The 24,030-nt window shown below is 45.4% G+C and overlaps 1 protein-coding gene across 1 annotated transcript in view; it reads left to right on the top strand.

The window, feature by feature from the left end:
• The window catches only part of LRIG1 (leucine rich repeats and immunoglobulin like domains 1), a 75,966-nt gene that overhangs the window by 13,162 nt on the left and 38,774 nt on the right, over positions 1–24,030 (top strand). Inside the window, exons 2-3 of the mRNA XM_072346995.1 lie at positions 14,272–14,343; positions 18,757–18,831. Of these exons, the coding sequence (XP_072203096.1) occupies positions 14,272–14,343; positions 18,757–18,831 (147 nt within the window). The remainder of the gene's footprint in view (positions 1–14,271; positions 14,344–18,756; positions 18,832–24,030) is intronic.

A 24,030-nucleotide genomic window follows, 5' to 3' on the forward strand; every position in this document is an offset into this window, starting at 1 on the left:
CATGTGCAGAGCAGGCAGCAGCGGTCGGGGGGAGGGAAATGGGGCTTATTTGTTTGTCTAGTTTGTTTTTAATTTAAATAACCTCTATAATCTCCCTCCCTCCCGATAGTAAGTGATTCCATCTTTCCAAGGGCCTCCCTGTGTTATTTGGCCTCTGCTCGCTGTTTACAGTGGGGATTCAGTGAGTGTGGATGGGTGGGGGGGGAGGCTGTGGGGTTGTTGTAGGGTTTGGGCATGGCTTGAGTGCTGGCACAGCTCTGCCCCCAGAATGTGGTGCTCCCAACTATAGGGAGGGGTCAGCACTGTGCCCAGCTTGGCTTTGCACTGCAGGAAAGGGGTCGGATTAGGGAGAGGGCAGTACCTTACATGTGCCCCGAAGGACAGGAGGCATGAGGTGTTGGGCAGCCAGTGGTTGATGGCATTTTGATGTCCCAGCAGCTTCAGGCTTTGTGTTTCCTTTATTAAAGAGGAATAATAATAATAATAAATAAAGGCGACAAAGGAGCCATTTGCAGACTTCTCATAAACATTGCAGGGGTTTCACAGCAAAGCATGGAGACCGTTGAAGCCAGTCGGGCATACCAGAAACTTTATGAAATAGTTGGATTTGATCAACACTTAATCACTCTCAGGCTGCTTGCCTCGCTCTTGCTCGCCCTCTCCCCTTCCCCACACTGCTCTGAGCGTTGTGCTGCACTCCAAGTCTTCCCTATACACCCAGTGTAAAATTCAGCAGGCATTTAGTGTGCTGCACCGTGGTGCTGAGTCCCATTAGGTTCAGGGCAACAAATGAAATCCTGTTTGCCTTCCTGCGGAGTTGCGCAGAGCATCCCAGTGTTTCCTGGAGGCTTTTCTCCTTGGCTTTGGAGGGGCTCTGCCTCTACAGGCTCTCACACATGTTTTGCTGTAGCCAAGTCCTTCCCAGCCTGCCATTGCACTGCTCTTGCATTACCTTGTGGGCGCACGTCCAATTCCAAGCAAGAGAGAAATAGACATTTTTGATTCCTTTTCTTTGTGTTGAAAGACAACTTTCTCCCTAGCGGGAGGCTTCAGATGAAGGTAAGAATTTCCAAGTCATTTAACAAAGTTGTTAGTAAATAGGAACGGAACGTTTTCAGCAGCAACTATTTATTTTAAAGTTTGCTTATAAGGAGTTTATTGATCTTGCGAATTTATGGATAACAGAAGCCTGGAGGTGTATGACAGTTAATGTGTAACCATTAAATAGACTTATTTGGACACTTTTTATGTGCTCCCATAGCAATTAAAGCCTATAAACCTGTGGAGGGTGTTTTTTATACAGAGCAAAATGAGAACCTTTATTCCAGAGGAAGGTGTTCATGGAAAAGGTGCAGTTTAGGTAATGGTGTTCACGTGACTCCACGTAAACGTGGGGCTGCAAAAACCACCCCTGGCCGTGAGCCGTTCCTGAGGCCAGCTGTGATATTGCCGTGAGTTGGCTTCTCTCCCAGCAGCCAATTTGGTGCATTAAAATCAGTGCTGTTCTGTGTGGAGTGTTTTATTGTGAGCCTCCTGCACTGAGGGTTTTGTCCCCTGCTCAAGGTTTTCTTGGCTTTTGCCCCAGTTTTATTTCATCTTGGAGCAACTTTGGTGGTTGCGTCAAGCTTGCTGAAGAAAATGTTTTCCTGCTGGCTAACCTGGTGAGGCAGTGAGCGTGTCCCATTGCTCCTGGGGAGCTCCGTCCTGGTAAAACAATTCTTGCAGCAATTACATGGGAACTCAAGTTTTGTGGGAACGGGGAGAGCTTTGATTTCATTTCCTTGCCTTTTTCTCTCCCAGACAGCACGTTTTATGTGGAGCGATGGCTGAGTGAGGTGCTGGGGATTCAGTGGGCGAGATGCATGCCTGATGCTGCAGTGCTTTTTTTATTGACTAAAAGAGAGGAATGCTGAGAAGTGGACTCACTCCAGCTCTGTGCAGCAATGCATTCTCCATGTTGGAGCATGTGGGCAGCAGGGAGAAAGGCCAGAGGGCAGCCTGGCTCAGTTCGTGTAATTGTGATTGCAGGGCTCCAGGCAAATATTGACACCATATTTCTTGGCAGATGTGCTGCTCTGGCAGTGCTGGGGGATCACTGCCACTGGTGCAACCCCTGCTGGGATGGTGGAGCTGATGGCTCCCACCCCAAGGTGTTGTGGTGTCGCCTTGAGGGACAGCTGGGCTGCTGCTGTATGACATGCTGCAGGGATGGGGCTCCTTTCTGTGTCTGCTCTGTAGGTTGGGCACGATTCTGCATGCATGGGATGCATAAGTCCGTCCTGCTTTTTGCATCTCGGGATGGATATTACCTCTCCATATCTTTCATAAATAAATAAAAACCAACTGCCAGCTGCAGGAGGGGAAAATCATGAAATTCTGCTTTCCATCAGCAATTGGTTGCCCAGGACCACAGCAGGGGCGCTTTGCTGAGCATGATAACCTGCTTTGTGTGCCGCCATCCTCCTGCAGAATGCACCAGAGGATTGTTAACATCAACCAGATACCTCTGTGCTCCGGCTCTGTGGTGTAATCTGGACAAAAGGTTAAATCAGGCAGTTGTTGCTGCAGTGTTATTTCCTATACGACACTCTGGAGAAAGCTCAGTATCACTCAGTTAACTTTTGCAGAGCCATTTCCTGTACGTTTTGTTAGAGAAAAACTCAGTTATGTGTTTCCAGTCGCAGCAAAGTTATTTTCCCCTATAAAATGTGCTATGGTTTGTTTTTACACAATTCTCATTGGTTTGCTGAAGTCTTTGGAGGGGGGAGCCTGTGCTTTTGGAAGATTCTGAAAGCCTTTTATTTCATACCTGGCTAGCTGCAACAAATGGAGGAAAATGTGTTTGTTGATGTGGCTTCGGTGTAGCAGAGCCAGGCTTGGAATTCTGATTGTATATTGGGGTGTGTGGCTGTGCCCTGCTGGTTGAGGCCCAAGTCCTGCTGCTGGCATTGCCTGGCTTTAGGATGGACCCGGAAGAATACACCCAGAGGAGAAGCATCTCTGTGGGTTGCTCACATGGGACAGTTTGTTGCCCTGTTCCTTGAGGGGATCCAACCCCATGTGCTGGGAGGAGCTGATGTCGACATAGCAGTACAGAAAGTACAGTTCTGTTAAGCTTGTGGCTTCACAGCTGCAGTAGTGACCTGTGTAGTTGTTTGTCTGTTCTCTCTATGCTCAGAGCAGGATTTACCACCAACTCTTAAGAACTCTTCTAGTCATCCTTAGGGAGACAGTACCAATTCCCTTTCCTTATTCTCTCCAGAGATTAACTTACCTTTCTCACTTACCTTTCTCTTACTTTCTCAAAGCTATGGGCACAGCTGTGACCCTCTCTGCACAGCAACAAACCTTTTGAGCGCCTTCTGCATTCACTTTATTCTTTAAATAAGCACCTTTTTGAATTGCATGGATCTGGTGCAAAGCTGGTGTGCCCAGAGCCCTGTGAGCATCCTGGCAGGATGCCCGGCTTGCAAGGATCACTCAGAAGAGCCAAAAAAAAGAAGGGTATTTCTGTTCCTGTAGTGTTAGCTTTTTTGTGTTAGTTTTGCTGTTTTCCATGTGGCCACCCATGTGGAGTTTCATTCTTTTAGGACTTTTTGACTTTCAGAGCCATCAGTGCAGTGTTGAGATAGCGGCTAGTTTGGGTTGTGAATGGGACCGGCTCAACAGAAGAGGGGAAGGGTTTGGCTTTCTCTTACATCTTCCTGTAGGTCTGATTGTTGGATGGAGTTCCCAGTGCTGGAAGCTGGGTCTGGAGCCTCCATTGGCACGTAAGCACCTTCTGGTGGGCAAAGGTAGGGACAGAAATACAGCAACATGTGCAGTCTTGAGTGCCAAGTGGAACTGCGTGATGCCAGGAATAACGGTTACAAGAAGATGAAATGAGTTTATCCAGATTCCCTTGGAATCCAGCAGTTCTGCAAGAGATTGTGCTGTTAATTGCTTCCTGTAGCAGAATACTGGGGTAGTGTTCCCTTCCCATACCTCTAAACCTCTGCAACGTGGAAAGAATAAAAATGTATAGGAGAACGTGTTCCTTGATTCAACCTCAGTAACATCTGCCCTCGATGTGAATTAGCTGCGAAATTGCACAAATCTGAGGCAGTTCACTGAATAATAAAGTAGGGCATGCATCCAGCAAGGTGATGTTTGAAATGGATGGAGAAATAACTTCTGATCTGAAGGCGCAGCCTGTGCTTGGATCTGCTATTTGGCTGATGAAGTGCAGCTGGAATCAAGCCTCATACTGGGCATGTGGGACAGGAGCTCTGGGGTCCCATTCTGCCCCAGGGGTGGTGAGGTGACCAAAGGCTGTGCCAGAGCCCCCATTTTCAGTTGGGCTCTGTTAGTATGGGCAGATCCTGGGATGGCAGGCTGCAGTGGGATGAGCAAATCTGTGGGAAGGGCTTTCTAAAACGTTGCTGGCTGTAAGTTTTGTTCTCTCTCTCTGGGTCTTTGTGCAGTCTGAGTTGCGCTAATGAAGAAATCTGGCTTTATAAGCGGAAGAGGTTGGAGAAGAGCACCAATAAAAACTGTAAAGCTCTCAGAGATCTTAAAAACAGTGCTTCTGTGGAAGATATATCATTATATGCTGGGGAGGAGTGTAATAAAGACTTTTACTAGCGCTCCTCACAACTGTCATAATCTGTTCAGCTGTCCCAGACGTTGCTGATAAAGCCTTTGTCTGCATACCTGGCTGTGGGTGTGTTGCTCTCTGCAGCAGTGCACATAGAGATGTGTGCATGTCTGCTTACTTGAATGTTTCACTACCTGAATTTACAGGTACACCGTTACTTACACGGTACAAGTTATTTGAGGGTTATTTAGCTTTCTAGTGGCAGGGAGTGTGCTGTGGACCGGTGTCTGGAAACACCTGTGTCGCACCATTGCTTTTGAGATCTGTAGCTTCAGTTTTCTGCTGTTCAAAACAACTGTCCTCCACCAAGTGTTACAGGGTGTAATGCAGGGGGATATGGGAAGCTCCTGGCTATGTTCGTTTCACATGGAGAGAAAGCAAGTTTGTCTAGAAAATAGCTCTGCTTAGGACGTAAAATATGGAATAAATTAACTTGAAAGTCTCTTCTAGCTTTTCATTGTCAAGTGAAAGGTAGTTTAATGGTAGATTTATTTGCCTTGTTTTGCAGCAAGTGCATTATATATAGCTTGGCTTCCATTTCTCTTGATCTAGGTGGAAATGGTTTCTTTTAAATGCAGTCTTTCCATCTTGAAGGTCAATTAAAACAGGTTGGAGGTCAGATAAAATAAAGGGACAGAACATTTGCTTCTTGGTGTATCTATTTCTGTAATGTTATCAGTACATGTGGTTTTATTTCTAGCGTTTTGTTCCAGGGCTTCCTCTAAGCCTGAACAAATTGAGTCAGTTGGATGCAGTACAGCTTCCAATTTGGGGTTAGAAATCCATTAAATTGCTTGGTGCTTTATTGGCAATATAAAAGTGCTTGGAATGAAAGTGCATTATGTTTGGACATTGATTACTCAAAAGGAGAGGGTGAATGCTGGTGTTAACCACACATCTCTAGCTAAGATGGCCAACTTAGGAGTTTTTTTAGATCAAAATGTGCATGTTTTACCCTTAAATTGCTGTTACAAAGAAGAGCTATTTTAAAACTGCAAGTAGAGCAGTATTTTCTTTGCACCTCTGGGAGGTTAGAGCTGGCTGTGCAACCTGCAGCACTGCCAGCACAGATCCCTCTACCAATGCTTTGGGGTTGTATACATGATTTCTTTCTATGTGCAAGGTGTTTGGCTTCATCCAGCCCCTCTTCCATTGCAGCCTGTGGCATTGAAAACGGCAGGGAATGTCCCTTCTGTCTTGGGCATCAAGCTGAAAAACTATATGAGGAGCACAGCAAGGAGCACAGTGCTGCAATTCCACTTGCAGGTGCAGTTGGAAAGGATATTACCTCCATGTAAGGAAGCTGCAGAGTTGGCTGAGCGTTGTGTGAGACTGGATTGCTGGCAATGGGTGGGAACTGGGCAGTGGATGTGGTGATCATCCAGTTGTGTTGGTGCTGATGGGTGGCTTGCAGAGCTGGCTGCTTTGGCTTTGGGCAGCATAGTGAACTGTGGAAGCCCCTGTGCTGTGGCAGAAACCCGCCTGCTGTTTTTGCAAGGCTATTTTTCCCTTCCTCTTTGCCTGGCTGGTTTTAACCAGCGCACAAATATTCCTTTGTGCCTCTTCCAAGTGAGTGTGTTTTGAGGGGGGGGAGATCAGCCCTTCCTGATTAACTGTTCACTAGAAGCAGGGCAAGGGAACAACACAGTTCCAGGGGTCCCTTGCCCTCCTTTGCCATGAGCATCTGACCGGTGTGGGACACTGTCTGTGCAGTGGCTTTTGGTGGCAGCTGGTGGCACAAGTGGCTGTGTGCTGCTGGAGCGATGGGCTCTGCAAAGGAAGGCACTTCAGCAGGTGCCAAAAACTGAGCGTGGGTTTGATGCTCACCCTTCCCCCAGCACCATGGGTGCTGCTCTCAATTTGCAGTGCTCTGCCCAGGGATGCATTTCCTGAACGAACACTTCTGACAAACAAATTGGGGTGTCAGAGCACTGGAAGAACTTGCGAGCTTCTCAGAAATGCTTACAGACACAACCCCCGTCTTCGGGGATTCCGAGTGGTTTCAGAGCACATTACCATTCTGTGTTTTAGTAGGAAATGTATCTTAAAATATGGGTTATTGGATATTATTGAATGATTGTTGGCCTCAGATGTTTTCTTAAACCGTGGAAACTTCTGAGCAGTGTTCAGGGACTTTGTGAATTATCTCTTTTCCATCTGTGCTCGACCTGTAACCCACAGCTGGATTTTACAGTCATGTGGTGGGAGGTTTGGGCTGCCAGCAGCTGGATGTGATGCTGCTGGTCCTTCCAGGCATCCGTAAAAGCCAAAGGTTTTAACGCGGTTTATCTGCCGTACTTGTGAAAAATTACACAACTTGTAGGTAAAAATATTAGCTCTGCAGAAGTAGCAATTTTTGAAGCAGTAAATTGCACTTCATGCTGGTCTATCAATGCAGCTCTTGTGTATTATTGTCAGTTAATGGAGGCTTAGCAGTGCCTGTAAGGTAGACGCATACAGTAAATTATAGAGTTGTTAATCCTCAATAAATTGGTTTAGTATGTTGAATACACAGTGGGGAACCTTAATTGAAATGTTAGTGCAGGAGTCGTGGCCTTTATTGATTTACCTAAGGAGCAAAGCAGTTGGTTCACGTGCGCCCGGCGTACACGCGATGCCTGCAGCCCTTGTGCTGGGGATGTGGGGCTCTGCCTTCTGCAAGGCAAGGAGCTGCCAGCTCTGCTTTCAGGACACGTCTTTCTCATGAGAGTAAGCAGCGCTTTAATTAAAGCAAAACAACGAAGCCCGAACAAACCCTATGGGTATCTGGGCAGAGTTAATTTGTGGCTTAAAGACTTCCACATCCTAATTTTCCTTCCAGCTGCTTTACCTGCCGCAGGTGGCAAACCAGGATAGCTTTAAGGTGAAGTAAATGCAGTCGTTTCTATTTAGATGCTCCAACCCTCTTTGTATTTTATTTTCTTGCTCTAAGGCAGTTCTTGCAACTGATGACTTGGTGTGTTTTGGAGAGAATACGTCTCCTTCATGCAGCACAGCTCAATAGAAACAGCAAATAAAGTGAAAAATTGCTGCAATTAAACACCGTCTGCTCTTACCCTTGCAGCATCCCCTGTTCCCTGCACACAATACTGCCTTTGACTGGGCTGTCTGCTGTGGGGTAGAGGAACAAGCAACCGTAATGCTGTTTGGTAGCCTTAGTAACTACAGGCTGTGTGGCTGCTGCTCTTATTATTACTTTCAGGAGCAGAGAGAAGTTTGAATCCACTGTCTTGCCTTCCCTCTTGTGATGCCTTGCCCTAACTTCTGCTGTTGTGCAGTGTGGCTCTGTATCATTGTGGTTTATATAGATTAAGTCAAAGATGGTTTCTTTTTTGGTTTTTCTTTCTAAGATTCAAACTTTCGGGGTGTTTCAAGGAGGCTGTTTGGTTTGGCTTGGAAAATGAAAAAAAAATAAGAAAAAACTCCTTTTGTTGTTTTTGCTAAGGTTATTAAAATAGGAAGAGATAGGATCCGAGGCGTTGTCAAAACACATTTGTGTAAACCAAACAAGGCCTGAAATAACCCAACAGTTCCCTTCTTAGAAGAGACAAGTAAGCAGAAGGGAGCTCCTTATTGTGGGCAGCTCCGAACCCTCGGCTGCAGCTCGATGTCATCCAGTGCCATGGCAGGAGATGCTCTGCTCTTGAGAACTGACAGCAATGGTGGTGATGTGAGAGCAGCCCAGCCAACCTCCAGACACTGCCGTCTCACTGCTCCAGGCACTGGGAGCTGTTGGGAGCACAGGAGGAAGGGCCGGGGCCCAAGATGTTATTTGAAGTTATTCAAAGGTAGTTCTCTCGTTCCTTCAGCCTTCTCAACCACAAGTTATATTAAACCGTAGGCTGATACGATGGTTCTCAGTGATGTGGTTTTAATTAGTATTCTTTGCATTAAGGACTGTGTGCATCTGCTGGAATCGGTGTGGTATTGATTCTTTGGTAATCATGCTGCAGGAATTTCCTTTAGACGGCATTGTTAGTCATGACTGGGGTGATTCATGGTGCAGTTCTCCTGGTGTCTGGATGACCTCTCAAAGTTTGTCTTCACAGTCAAATTAGCTCATGTTATGGCTTGAGGGTTGCCCTTAAGTTGACTCCCTTCTGCACATAGAGCCCCTTATATGAGCGCACTGTTAACCCAAGCTAATCTGCTGTGGCTGCTAATTTGAGCTGGGGCACAAGCAAAGCCTGAGTGAGCAGGCTCACCAAGTGTGAGCATGAGTGCAGGCCCTAAAGCAAAGCCTTTGTCCAAGGTGAATTTCTATTTGATGTCCTTGCTTGAGAGAGGTGAAACAGAGGCAAGAATGAATGAGGCAAAGGGTTCAAAGGCCTTTGGTTTGCTACCCATTTAGCAGATGGAGTGGAAGGGCATGTGGGACTGGCTGAAGTAGGTTGGGGTGAGTGGTTCCCCAAGGACTCCTGGCAGAAAATAATGAAGGACTGCACGCGTCTTGAATGTGACAATTCCTTCTGACTCACCAGTGTGGATGGCTTATTGCAACTCCATTTTAAGGAGGACTCAAGTAATCCCATATAGGGGAAGGTGTTGCTGTGCCATGCACTGCTTGGTAGCTGGCTCTGACCACAGTAGCCATTTCTGTGCTCTTGGATCAAAGAAATGGATTTGGGGCTTGCTGTGTATATAAGAAAAAAGGACTAAAGATGCTTCTTTCTGCCCTTGCAGTTCATACAAGCAACTGAATCCCTGCAGTCTCTGATTGCTTTGTGCTTCAGTGTTAAGTCTCGCATGTCACTACTTACGAGGACTCTGCTGTCTCTCTGGGAATGAAAAGCTTGTTTAAAGGAGAAATTCATGCATGCTTTCTTCTGTGCACAGCTGTATACTCGAAGCACGGGCAGTGTGTTCCCCCTGTTGTTACCCCAACTCCCATCCCCAGGCTTATTCAGCTGCTGCCGTGCTTTTCATACCCAGTGAAGTGTGCATGGGGCCTCCATGCCGGTGCTGTAAAGCCATCCACAAACATGTGGGAAGAGGATGGTGCCTATTCAGTAAGCTGCGGACTAGGCAGCTATCTTTCGACAGATTAGCCAGAGGAATTTCTATTGCAGGGCTCGATTGTTCTGGGCCCTCGGCTCCCTTTTGTGCAGACGCAATGAAAAGTTGTGTTATGACAATGGTTGACAAAGTGTTTAATGAAAGCCGCGGTTGGCAGGGGCAGAACTTCAGGCCATCCTCCTTTTCTCCTCAGCCTGTCATCAAAAGGTGCAGAAACGCTTTTGACATAATCTTCCATGCTGACAGATGAATGGGTTCGATGTGCGGGTCGGAAACTTCCACCTCCCTGAGCAGAACTCAGCCATCATTATGGTGAGCAGGGACTGCGAGCCTCATGCCTGCTGATTTCTTTGTCTGGCAAGCCAGCCAGGTACCTTGTTCTCAATACAGCATGTTGGCCAGCTTCCCAAACTAGAACCAAAACCAGTGCGTGAAATCCCAGTCTACCCAGCACTTTGCCAGGGAGGCAGGATCAGCATCTGTCAGGTCAGAGAGCTGCCTGATTCCTTCTTGCAGGCAAACACGGCTTGTTTTGTGACAGCATTATTACTTTGAGGAGGTAGTTTAAAGGCAGACTCTATATTGGGTTATTTAACAAGGCTTTCCTTTGAGCCTCTGCAGTGCTTAGTGATCTACAATGCCAAATAAAGGCAAACACTGCTTTCTTATTTAAAGATTGGAAGGGATAAATAGGCAGAAGAGAGCCCTTCCCGTGTTGGTTTAGCTTGTTCTTAGTTCTCAATCAGCGGCATCATATATGAAGGAGGAAAACACCTTGTTTTTGGATTAGCCAATACAAGGAATTAGATACTTATGTATATAATAGATAAATAATGCGTAGCACATTCCTTGTACCAGTAAGTCAAAATAAAATACCTTAATAAATTCCACAAGCCTTATGCTACCTTCTGTTCAAATGGAGAAGAAGGAGCTGAGCATTAGACCACTCAGGTTGGTGGCTGTTTTGTTGTCTTTGCAGTCAGCTTCTGACTCTTGTAGGATGCTGAAGCATGTGATGGGCTTTGGGCTCAGATTTTCCAGGGCTCTTCAGAGAAGACTTCTTAAAACACTGGTGAAGAAATATTTGCTCAATGAGAGCCATTGCTCAACTGCACAGCCGAGCACTGTATCAATCAGACTAAGGGGTTCCATGATGAAGTATGCACTCTTTGCTATGGCAGAGCAGGAGCGTGGTGAATTCCATTGACGGGACAGCAGAACCCTGAGCTTGGCATCTCCATCTCTGCTGGGATGCTTGGCTCAGTCAATGGGGATGTTGCAGCTACACGTGATGCCTTGCATTTGAGATCCGTGCTTTGTGGTGGGGGAGCGTCTTGTGCACCCATGACCTCAAGTTTTGAGTTCTCTTTTGTATTTGCATTACTGGAGCCCAACCAAGATTGAGGCCTCATTTAGTCAGCGTTGGGCAAACCAAGACAATACCTACCTCAATTTTATTTACAGTCTAAATAGGCAAGACAGACAAAGGGTGGCTGTGGAAACAAAAGCTCTGGAGAGGTGATGTGACATGACCCAGTCACACAGCAGGAGATTAAGAGAGCCAGGAATAGACTGAGGTTTCCTGACTCCCAGTCCCAATGATCTATCTATCAGAGCATGTTAATTCTTTCTCCCATTTGCATGCTGTGACTGGCATGCTAAATACTGTCTAGCGAGGAGATCTGAGTTCTGGGAAACTCATCCTTTGCTTGCTGATGCTTCAGGCGACAAATTCCTGGGCATTTTATTGCATGCTAACATCGGAGAAGTGGAGTGAACTGTTTATTTTGGTGTATCCATCTATTTTCAAGTCTGAAATGTATTTTGTACTGATGCTATATTTCTAGTTTTCGTTTTCCCCACTGATTTTTGAACAGCGTGTTGTGTGTTTGGTGAGGATAGCTGCAAGTTGGAGTGGGTAGCGTGGGCAAAACCGAAGATTTAGGCACATAAGGTAGGTTTTACCAGTATTTCTGCAGCAAACACTGGCAAGTCTCTTTTGTTGGAGTAGGTGAAATACAGCTGTTCTATCTGAAGAGCTAACTGCTTGTCTCACATTGATGTTCAAGCTTCTCAAATGGCAGCAGCAATCATCAGAAAGCTGCTTTGGAAGATGTTAGTCCATGAAATCCTTTATGCTGCTAAGACTCTTGTATCTTTCACTTTAGAGCTGTTGAAGGTTACATCAGCATTGCTCAGTGTTTGGGCATTGAGTATGCCGGGGTTCGGTTCCCTTGACAAGCGTAGAGATGATCAGTGTGCCTGTGATCCTCAGTGTTTGGTTTGTGGAGCAGCCTCGTAGCTTATTGCAGAGGAATGTTTTCAGGATAAATATGGTTACCTTAAAAGATTTGCGGCATGGAAATACATTGAAACTGATGGATTCTGGCGCAATCATGGCTGTGCCAACACCGTGTCTCTATTTCCTTCTTACAGCATGTCCCCAGCGTTTCTGTGCCTGCTTTGTTCTTGCTGCATCGAACCTATGGGATATAATGTCCCGTGGGATGTTACCTGTTGTATTTTCTCCTTTTGCCTGTACATCAGACAGGGACAAGCTCCAACCTGATTTTGCTGTGTGGTTTATAAAGGAAAAAAAAATAGTAGTAATGTAATCTGTGGGCAAATTGCGCTTTAATTCGTAATTGTGCTATGAATATGGACTTGGCTTTCAAACGCACTCTGAGTTTAAACTGCAGTTTGACTTTTATTTAGACAAATGCCTTTGAGTTCATAGTGAAATGGATATCTGCTGCAGGCTGGTATTGATTTAAAGGTCTCTTGAGTGTTTTAAAAGACAGTAGGGGCTTACAGGACAACATATTTTAAAACTAGATGCTTGGTTAGATTTTACACTCGTATATGGCTTCAAGTTCGGTTCTGCTGTTGATTTGTAGAGCCTTCTTTTGCAGTAGCTATTGGCAGAAATGCAGCATTTCAGGCATGGTACAAGGTGCCTTCACGGGCTTCTCTAAGTGCTGGAAAACTGTGTGTGCACAGAGCTATTGAACAGTACCCATGTGGAGGGGAATGTTTTGAACGTGTCCCATAAATGCATTGCAGGAGAGCAGATGATCAATGATTGATTGCCTTTTATTTCAAAAGAGGCATTTGTAACTTCTTAGTCTCTCAAGCCTTGGTGCTCACATGCATTGCTGTGGGCCTGAATCTCTCTCTGTATGGGGCACGTGAGGCAGGTCTGGGCCCTTCTTGCAGCTGTCCTTGTTGTCTGTCACCTACCGATTCCCCCCCAGTGCAGGGATTGGCACTCAGGAGCCTTGGGAAGTGGGTCCTGTTGGGGCTTCAGACCTGCCTGGGGTCTGTGGGCACAGCTTCTACACAAAGCAAATGCACAAACTGGGAAAGGTTGGCTTGTTTTCCAGTCAGACTGGCTTGGTGGTTTGAATAAGGAGCTGGATGTTTGAGGGCTTATCTAAAATCAGACTGTGAATCTTTTGGGTCATGTTCAGAGGTACAGTAAGAGGGTGTAACCTCCCTGCAGAGGAGACAGGAGGGTTGAGTATTACCCAGGATAATATCATGGAGCAGGGTGTGGAGCAGGGCGAAATTAAAGCAGGTCCCCTCAATTTCCTCGCAGCTCCTTGTGGTTGCTTTTGTTGCTACTGCCTGTCAGTTGGCCTCCTCCCTCTTCAGATTACATACAGTAACATTCCAGCACAGCATACATCATATTAATTGGGCCATTTGTTAATTTCCACATCATTAGTTGCTTGGTCCTAATTGATCTGTGCTCTCCCGATGCATCCCCAAATGCAGGCTGGACCTGTGTGCAGTGTGCTGATGCTGCATGTCTTAGCGGGGATTTCACTGTCGTGATGCTGCAGCAGAGCATTGCGAGGGTCTTGCATGTGGCTTTCTGCATTGCTTTCTTGCCACCTTATTCCAGCTGTGTTTCCAAACAGGGATGTGTCCTACAAAGCAGGGCTTCAGCAGGCTGTGTTCAGATAGCAAAACCTGTCCCTAGTAAAATGGGATTGTATGATCTTGATGTGGTCTGTCAGTTGGGAATTGATGAGAGTTGTTGAGGAACCAAGCAAGTGTTACTACGTGCCCAGCATTTTGTGATATGTTAATGACATGGTCTGTTAGAAAATGTAAAATACTGTATGTCAACATATAATATAAGTGTATGAATCTGTGTAGGCCTTTTATTTATGTGTGGTACATTAAAACTCCCAAATATCATTATAACTATGAAATATTAAGGAGAAGCCTTGCTGATTGTTTCAGTTCCGACTTCAATTTGTCAGGAAGTATCCTGTTCATCTGTGATGAGTTGTGTGGTTGTGAATAACCAGCAGAGGAATACTAATGTAGTTGTGTAATATAAAGACAAATTAACACCACATTAATGCAAAAGAGGAGAAAGCATACAGCAAGCTAAATAACATTTTGATAGAGAACTGAAGTAACTCCTGCATGTATTCAGCAGCCAACTGCTCCCCTACCATGTTTAAATTGACATAATTTTCTCTAAAAAAAAGGCAAAAATAACCGAACCCAAACCACTTCCTATGCAGTCCAGAATAATTAGGATGACACTTTTGCTGAGCGCAGTAACTGTATGATGCTGATGCCGCTTTCTTTTATTTTAACAGAAACCTGAGCTACAACAAGTTGACCGAGATTGATCCTTCTGCCTTTGCAGAGCTGTTGAACCTGCAGGAAGTGTAAGTATTCTGTCAAGGTTTGAGTTGTATTTTGCAAGGACAGCTTGTGGGACAGGAGGAAATTGCATATAGTTTCCTGAGACAGTATCTTCCTTTAGCGAACATGAATGAGATGTGACTCGGTGTGGAGGTTTTTTCATACAGTACTTCTGCTGCTTTCTTTGTCTTTAACGAATCAATTAGCAGAACATAACTTCTCAATTAAAAGAGCGTAGCTGTTATTGGAAATCATTGGAGTTTGCTCCCTCCGTTTTGTGCAGTGCTCGGAAGGAGCAGTTCAGCTAACACACCTGAACATACACAAAAAGCTCCTTGCTGACAGCATAACCCTGAAGCAAGACAGAACAGCCTGGATCGTGATATCTGATGCCAACCTAACCCACATCTCCCAGGAAACAAAGGTGTAGTGTAGTGGATAACAAAGCACTTAACTGTGTCTCCTCCTTTCTTAGACATTTGTATTCCTTTTGGAACCAGGACAAATTGTGTTTGAAGTCTGCTAAGTCAGTCTAAAGTGGCAGAGCTATCTTCTGCTTTGGTGGGGGAAGAGAAGGAGCCGGCAAAGGCTGGCTGCAGGATATCCTACCTGCTGACCTGCGTAACTGCTCAGCCACCATGCTCATGGAAGCTCAGTGCCTGTCAGCCATTCACAGCAATTCCCGGAGCTCTGATTTGGGTTCCGAAAAACGAAAGTGACTAAAATTGTAAGCGGTGGGTTGAGGTAATGAGCTCTCATTTGGATGTTGAATTGCTGGCATACTTGAGGTTTGGGCTGTGTTTGAAGAGCTACTGATGCCTCATGGGAAACTGAAAAAACATTTCGTTTCAGAAACAATGCTGTGCTCTGTCTGCATCGTTCTTTTCCTCTTGTCCTTTGTCTGTTTTCATTAAGTGTTGGCTTTGGGACTCGTGGATGGGCCAGATCCTGGGATTCTGAAATAGGCGAAGCATTTTGCAGTGGTGGGAATTCTGTCTGGCTAATGCCTGCAGGGTTGAACTGTGGAGATTAATGCAGTGCGTCTCCACCGGCCTGTGGCACCTCTGCTTACACTGACAGTAAGGACTTGCTGGGAATATTGACAAAGTGAGGAATGTGCATCAAGAATGAGGGCAGTGCTTGGAGGTCAGCCCTAGATTGCCTTAAAGAGCAGGAGGGGAGAGAAAGTGATGCAGGTGAGCAAATGCTGCCTACAGAATCTGCCTTCTTTAAACAGTGAAAAGCCTTAAATTGCTCTGTGCTTAGAGATCAGAATCACAGCCCTGATCCCATGAGACTTTAGAGTTATCCTAACATGATTGTGGCTTAGCAATTGCTTTTATTTGTGGAAATGCCTGGAGGTGTTTGACTACTAGGCACGTGGGGCTGGGAGATTCATTTGTGTGGCTTATGGTTCCGCAGGTAGGGAGCTCCTGCATGCAAAGTCATGCATCAAGGGCTGAATGTGGAAAGAAGTATTGAGGAATGAGGGAGGCAAGCCATGCAGCCTACAGAGTAATAGCATGGCTAGGAGTGCCTTGTTAGGGGAAAGGGAAAGAGCAAAGGAATGAATAGGAAGAAAATTGAGATGGAAGGGGAGGCAGAAGTCTGGAGTCCAGCCTGGAAGGCAGGCTCTGGAAAGTGTGAGGGAGAAGCTCTATTAAAAGCCCTATCTACCAATCTTGGTTGCTTTTGAATAACAGCTAAACCACAGACCACTGAAATAAACTGCGTTTCACAAAGAGAACCACATCTGTACTGCCAGAGCATCTCTTTCTGAGGGTTTTTTTTAAGCACTTGCAAACATTCATGAAATAAGGATCATGCTGTGGCATGTCTTGAGAGCAAGTCAGTGTTTTGCTGTGCGCGCAATGCTGGGTAAATCAAGTCACCCTGGGGGAATGAGATTGCCCCAAATGATAGATGCATTGATAAGACCTGCAACCTCCCATGATGCTTTAAACAGGGAGCTTGCGGTTCCTGAGCATTACAGATGGGTCTCAAATGTGACGTGTCTGTATGTGAATAATTAGTGCCACATATTTTGGAAATCATTGTTGAAACCCTTAGCTTTATGAAGATGTTGGCAAACTAACGGTCTAAACTTGATAGCTTACAATGGGTGATCTGCTGTGATCTACTAAGATAAGGCAGTAGCAGTTGGTGTTTTTCATTCTTAAAAGTTTTTCTCCCCTCAAGTTTAATCCCTTCTAGGAGGACGTTAAATTGATACGAAACCCCATGATCCCATATACTCAGGACTACGTAGCTGTGTGCTACTTAGGGGCTGCAGCATTGCACTACCTCCCTCCTTCAGGACACCTGTACTTTCTTCCATGCCCCTCTGTGTTCCCTCTTAAAGACACCCCTGATCACATGCCTCGACTGCAAGGATAGGAGTGGGATGCTGCTGTGGGGCATCCCTCTTGTCCTTTGTGGGGTTTCCTCAGGTCATGTGGAATCCATGAGAATGATGGTTACAGTGCTCTCAGGTTTTCCAAGCTCATTTTATAACAAAGAGGTAGTAACTGTGCTAAAATTCCTCTCCAAACAACTCACCTTTTATTTTCTAAAGTGCCTTTCACTGAAAGCTCTGGAGAGCTGTGCTATTTTTGAGCAGGCTCCATTTCAGCTTGACACCAGCCTGGCAACCGGACCGTAAATATTTTATACGGGTGGCCCCCTCCTGCCCTCCCCTGCTGCTCAGGGGCAGCAGGTTTGTGTCCTCAAGGAGAAAGAAGAAGGATGTTTAAATTTGTTGAGTCTAGTTGTGGGGTTCTTTTTGATATTTTTTTTTTACTATTTGTTCATTATATGTGAGGGGAAAGGGAAGAGGAGAGGGAAATCCCAGACAAATAATGAGCTTGGCTGTCTCCTCTGCATCAGCAACTGGTGCCTGTGAGCCAAGAGAAAATGAGGTGGGAGAGCTGCTTTCTGACTGTGTTGTTTAACTGAGAAAGACTTGACAGGGCAGTGATAGATGAAGATGACGTTTATGTCAGAGGAGGGTTTGGACGCTTGCTAGATGCTGGTTAGTGTTAGAGCTGCTTAACCAGCACTAGGGGAGGGTGAGCCTGATTCGCCTTCCCTTTCTGTGGCTTTCAAAAAGATGCTCAGCTGGATGTTAATGTAAATGTGTCACAAATACATGCATTTCAATGCTCTTTCCAGCTTGCTTTGCACTGTTGAAAGCTGGAGACCTTGCTATAATACCAGTAACAATGAGCTTTTAGTTGCAAAGTAGAGTTCCATGCTGAATTGCAATGCCTTTGGCTTTCTTCCCTTACATTTTAAGGTATGGGTATAATGTCAGAGACAGAGCTGCAGCCGAGAAAACCCTTTTATCCCAGCAGTGCCTGGAATGCCTCATGAAATCAAATACAGTGCCTGCTCTCGGAGGAGTCAGGAGGAAGTTCTGCAATGGAGGCATCGTTGCCCTCTCCCACCTGCCAGAAATCTTTTTCAAGTGCCAAAAGGAGCAGAATTCAGGATCGCCCCAGCTCACACTCAGGGTTTAGCACCCCTCAGCTGTACCGTGCATCCCGCTTTGGAGTCGGATGCATCTGGATGTGATTTTCAGGATGTCCTGGGGAGGAAGGAGTGCCTTTGGGGGCAAGGCCTGAGAGGATCGGGGTGCTTTTGAGCCCCCCCCGTGGAGGAGAAAGGGGTGGTGCTTAGCAGAGGCTCAGCACTGAGGCTCTGCTGATTTGTATGGCTGGGGGCCACGGGGCTTGGCCTGGCCAGGGTTCAGCTTTAATGGCTTCAGTGTGTGTGTGTGCAGGGAGGAGAAGGGGGGGGAAACAAGGGCAAGATGGCTAAGAAGTTAGGTAATTTTCAAGCAGCCAGACAAGCGACTGTTACAGTAATTAATTGACTAATTCACCGTACAAACAAGGGCTCTTTAAACCAAGGAAGAGCCGGTCACATGGCCAGGATCTGTTTTCAGTCAGAAAAACACTTCAAACATTAGGCCATTGAGGGGGACATTTCTGTAAAGGCCTGTCTGCAATTGCCATTAGCCCTGCAGGGATGCTGGGGGAGCTGTCTGGAGCAGGTCACCTGTTTCAGTGCCATTTTTGTGCCCAGCGCCTTTTTTGGGTGATCGTGGCCAGCTTTGTGGGGCTGCCCCTGTGGGATTTTCAGAGCTAGGCCTGGTGCGGGATGGGGGCTGCCATGGCACCGCCATGGCCTGGTGTGATGAGTGGGGGCTGCAGATCTGCTTAGGATAAAGAAGGCCATTGTTGGAGCAGTTGTAGCTCTCATATATTAAAAGGTTGGGATAAAAAGGTGAGACGGTCAGAGAAAGCCCTTGAGATGGCCACTTCTGTGAAAATGCTGGTGCTCCTGAGGAGGAGCACACTAATACAGCATGATGTGCCCAGTTGATGCACGCCTCCTCGTAACCTCCTTGCTAAATGGTTCATTTTTTGTTGCAGGCAACTGAACAACAATGAACTGACTGCCATTCCCTCCCTGGGACCTGCTGCTTCCAACGTCCGTGTCCTCCACCTGTGAGTTGCTGCTGCCTCCTTACTTTTGACTTTCTGCTGCAATTTGTGGGGTGGATGTATCTGCTGAGTTTCGTGTGTGTCACAACTGCTTCTGCTAGCTCTTCAGATTTCATTATCAGTCTTGCTGGTTGTTTAATTAAGAAATATCTTCTGTAGTTGAGATTTGGTCTAGATTGTGGGTGATTAAATGTGCTGTTTTAATGGAGCTTGTACGCGCAAGGCAGAAAGAAGATAATGTTTGGAGACTGATTAGAAATCCTCAAACCCATGAGCAGATCATTTCTTTGATATTTAATTTTATGGAGTGATCCAACCACTTTGTCCATCTGTCAGCACATCCAAGTATGTGTAAGTGCCTCCAGAGTCCTAAAAGATACTTTTGTGCCAGTGTGACTGGGACGGAGCTGCCTAGAACTTAGTAAATGTTAACAGATTTGAAGTACCGCCTTTTGGCCTGTTTGTCAGCAGAATCCTTGTGAAAAATGATCGTAGATTCAAGTCACATGGAAGTCCTGTTGGACTGTGCTAAGTACAGTGAGCAGTGCTTCCACGCAGCCTGCAGGACTGCCATGATGGGCAGCCATGAATAATTACAGAATAAGATGCCCCTAGCTGAAAGGCACACTGAAATCTGCCCTGGTTACTGTTGCGTTCCTGTTGTTGGAAGATGGCAAATACTCTTTGTCTTTTTGTTTTTATGTGATTGTCCTCGTTTTTTTTCATTAACATTTCATCCCTTGCCAAACCATTGAAACCTTATGGTCAGTGATAACTTAAGTCAGTAAATTCCATCAGTTATTTGTATATTGAGTAAGGGGGCAGGGGTTGTGTTTTTTGTTTCACTGTCTGCATTTGGGTTTCAACCATTGTTTCATACTTTTGCTATTAAAGGAGTATATACTTCTACCTTATTGTTTTTTTTCCCCTGGCATTGTTCTGGTTATTTTTTATTTTCTCTTAAAGCCAGAAACTATTCACATCTTAATCTTTCAGGAAACTCATTCCAGACCCATTTTTATGGTCTCTTTCAACTTTCATTTAATTTTCTTTTATTTTTGGAGAGTGATTGGCAATTGTAGATCTACAGAAGCTTTGAAATTGCTAACTTTGGTATTTTAGGTACCTACAGAAGTGTTAGACACCTTGAGAATCCTTGCAGTACTGCCACTGTAGACCTAGGACTGGGGACACTGCTGAAGGGAATAAAGACATTATGTTATCAGACTTCTTAGTATCTTAGTGTGGATTTCTATGATTATTTTTGCATGCATCTGCTTGTAATGCACAGTGAGAAGGGAATTTGCTGAGGTACGTGTGATATGGAATCCAGCAAAGTGCCTGAGCAGTTCAAGTGATGGCTTCCGTTGTGCATGGCCATACAGCATACAGCTGCAGGCAGGTGTTTCATCCCTTCTTATCTGTGGTGGCTTTGTGTCTTCTCGTAGTGGAAGGTGCCAGTGTCCATAGCAGTGGGTGGGTGACTGATCCTCTCACACTTGAAAGGCTCTGAATTTCTCTGAGACAACGTTCGTCAGTTGACTAAAAGTACATTCCTATTACTTAAATCAAGAACGGAATTGAGTGAGATGAATTGGCTCCATTCCTGCTCTTCCATTAGGCAGTGTTAAAATATGCAAAGCAAAAGAACTCCCTCACTGTCTTAATTCAGTTTAAGGACCTGAGCTTAAAAGTAGCATCCACATCTCCCTCCTGGCATGAAGTGGGCTTAGCTTTATTTGAGATATGATGCCTTTGATCTGGTTCTTGGGTATAGTGTGTTCCTGCTGAGCTTACAAAGAGCTGAAGCACTCCTATGCTATCATCAGCACCGAATCTAGTGAGTGTCTTTCATTTTAATGGGCAAGTAACCACTCCACCTCCTGGGTGGAGGAGTAGCTTGTGTCTCAATAGTTATCAGACCTGTCAAATATGTCACATGCAGTTGGTGTGAAACCAACTTGTTTCATTTCTCCTCCTGCCACAGTCTCTCCCTGCTTGCGTGACCACATGTGAAGCCCAGATCCGTGATCTGGGGGCTGCTGACTGCAGTGCTGTGTGGTAATTCCCTCCAAGCAGAATCTCTTGTTTGAGGCACGATCCCCAGACATGAGAGGCCATCTGCCTGCCACTTGAACTGAGCTCTCTAGACTGCCACGTAACCCACTGTGTAACAGTTCATGCACTGGGATTCAGAAAACTTGAGAAATCTGATTTATGGATGGAAAGCTTGCATACGGTTTGCCATCCAGGATACAGTTATAGGCCCCCCAAATCAGCTTTTCTTTCTCATGAAGTCTAAAAATGATCTGAGCTTCACAAGCCCCTGTTGTTGTTTTTGCTATTAATTTAGCCTTTGGCAAAGGACCAAATTGCTGGAGCTTTGGCTTTTTATTTCTGAAATGAAATAAGTGGTTTGGAAAGGAGTAATAATGAGCGGTGGAAGGCAGTAGATTTACAGCTCCTCTGAAATTTCAGAGTGGTACAGAAGGAAAGGGAAGGTACAAAGCCAGATGATAAAAGGACGATATTCTAAACAGACCTGCTTAGTATCACTTTCCAGAAATCTGTATTGCTTTCCTCAGCTGCTACACATAAATAACCGTGATAGCGGCATTTGTAATGCTGCTGTCATACCTCTGCAAGAAGGATCTCTTTGTTTAGCTTCTTTCAGAGTTTGCTGCGTTTTTTACCCCTGCATTTCCTTTTAATTTTTATCGGGAGTAAAAATAATCTGAAGGAGGTTTTAAAGTAGCTGCTTTAATCGATATTGCTGATTGATTTGCATCGGAATGATTTGCTGAGGAAGTGAGGCTTTTTCCATCGCTGGAAGTCAATCAGTTGGATATCTTCCTAAAAGATGGTCCTTTAGTTCAGCTCCGGGTTAATGGACTTGGTATGTAAATGGTCGGGTGAAGTTCTTTAGCCTTGTGTGATGTAAGGAGTAGGATCGTGCCATCATACTGGTTTCTTCTAGCCCTCACATCAGTGAAGTAATAATCGGGGAGGTTGCCAAACCAAACTCAGGGTGAAGACTCATAATGAAGGCTGTGTACCGAGAAATTGGTTTATGTTTAAGTATATAGTGTTACAGTGTATTCTTACTGCTAAAGAAAAATAAATAGATTTCCTTTTTTTTTTTTTTTTTCTTTCAGTGTTTATAAATGTGTGAAGTGTGTTTACCTCACAAACCTCTGAAGTAGGTTTTGTATATTGCATGTGGTTAAGTATTTCCACAGGGCTGTGCATGTATTATAAAAGCAGTGGTTGTGTATTTGTCGCTCAAAACAGTGCTGGTGAATGAGTTGCTTCATTTCCAGCTCTTCCTATATTGGAGGAGAGAGTTTCTATCCTTTTGATGCTGGGAGTAAGGAAAATGCCATGTTGCCAAAGCGAGGTGTACTATAACGGTTGTTATGGTGAGCTCGATCAGTTCTTGCTCCCTGCCTTGGGGCTTCCTGTATCTGTCTCCATCACCCCACATTTACTTGACCGTATGTACATGTGTACCAAGAACTGATTTGCAGACGTGTGGGAATCTGTTGGAAAGAGCGTTCTCAAAGCTTATTGCAAATCTTTGAATGTTTCAGGCTGCAGATGGATGCAAGGGTGACATGTGTATCAAATATGCTATGCCTTAATATACTGCCATGAAGTTTAATTCAGTTTAATTATTCCTTGAAGAGCCAGTTTGCCTTGCACGTTGAAAATACTGCCAGAGTTGTTCATCTGAACGAGAGCAAACATAAGGGACTTGATAAGGCTTTTAATAGAACAGAAGGGGAAAATAATCTATGGACGGGTTACCAAATAAAGACAGACATTAAATGCAAACATCTGCTAGTGCAAACAAAAGCCAGGAAATTCAGCTGGGAGGGGGAGAGACTGTGAATCTGGATTCATTCCGAAATTACATCGGAGTAGCTGAGGGGAGAATCTTAGCTGAAATTCCCACAGCGTTTGTAATTTAGCTACAGTTCCTAGACTTGGGCGTTTGGGAGTTGATGGCAGGATGTTTTCACTGACATGCTTTTGGCTGAGGATTTCCCTTCCCAGTGTTCTGCTGCAACTCAAGTGTGTTAACTCTGTAGGCTCTTTGGAAGGCTCTTTTCTCGAGCTGTGATATAATTTGGTAGGGGAAAGGAGGATGGAAGTAACCATTTCTTTGCAGCAGAACTGAGTCTGCATATATCCAACTTCCTGACCAACCCGAGCAGAGACTCACTTAGCCTTGCTAGTGTGGCAGACGAGAGGAGGAGCAGAGCTGCAATGAGCTGTGCATAGATCTGCTACTCACAGGTATCCTCCAATCACCTGTACAGATGCAGAGTCAGTTGTGGTGCCTAGCTGCACTTCAGCTCCTGTTTCACCTACCTACCTGTGGCTGGGTGAGTGTGAATATGTCCTGGAGAGCTTTGGGGATGGCTGCACAGGGTGGTAGGAGGATCCTCATCCTCTGCTATGGTACCAACGTAGCAAACCTGATCCAGTTGGCAGCCAGTGATGTGGACACACCAGCACAGGCTGCTCTGCAGCTGTGGAGCTCAGTGGAGAGCCTGCTAACCAGACCTCTAGAGCAAGTGTGGCAAGCAGAGCACTCCAGGCCACATCCTTAGCTGGTTAGGAGTTAAGGAAGTTAACAGATTAAACACTTAAAAATAACTTTCGTTTCTTTCACTGTAAGTCTTTTAAGCCCCTAACCATTTAGGAACAAAAGGGATAGTGACCCACGGCAGTCTGCTGTATATTAGCAACAGCCAGAGCTGTTTGAGATGCATTGGCCCCATGATCTTGCTGTGAATAAGCACAGATAACAAGGAAGTCAGAACAAGGATTTTTTGAAGCAAAAGAGCGTGAAATAGGATTAGCTGATTCACGGAGGATGCGGCACTCTGTGCGTGTTTACTGGGGAAAGCGAAATCAATAGGACCACTCTGCTGCCAAACTGAGCATAAAAGTCCCTTGAAGAAAATCAATCTTCTTTACAGGCTCATTAATGTAAAGATCAATTCACATTAAACTGTAATTAAACAGAGAGAGCTAATAGGAGGAGGGTAGGTGATCTACTGTGCCATAGGCAAAATATATCCTGTAAAATTTGTAAACTAACGACATGGAGAAGTGGGGATTGGGAGTAAAAGGGAGTGTGGAAGCTCTCTCTGAAAGGACGGTGATGAGTTCAGGTGCCCAGTGAGCAGCACG

Source organism: Excalfactoria chinensis, chromosome 12 (genome assembly GCF_039878825.1).
Source record: "Excalfactoria chinensis isolate bCotChi1 chromosome 12, bCotChi1.hap2, whole genome shotgun sequence".
NCBI classification, from domain to species: domain Eukaryota; kingdom Metazoa; phylum Chordata; class Aves; order Galliformes; family Phasianidae; genus Excalfactoria; species Excalfactoria chinensis.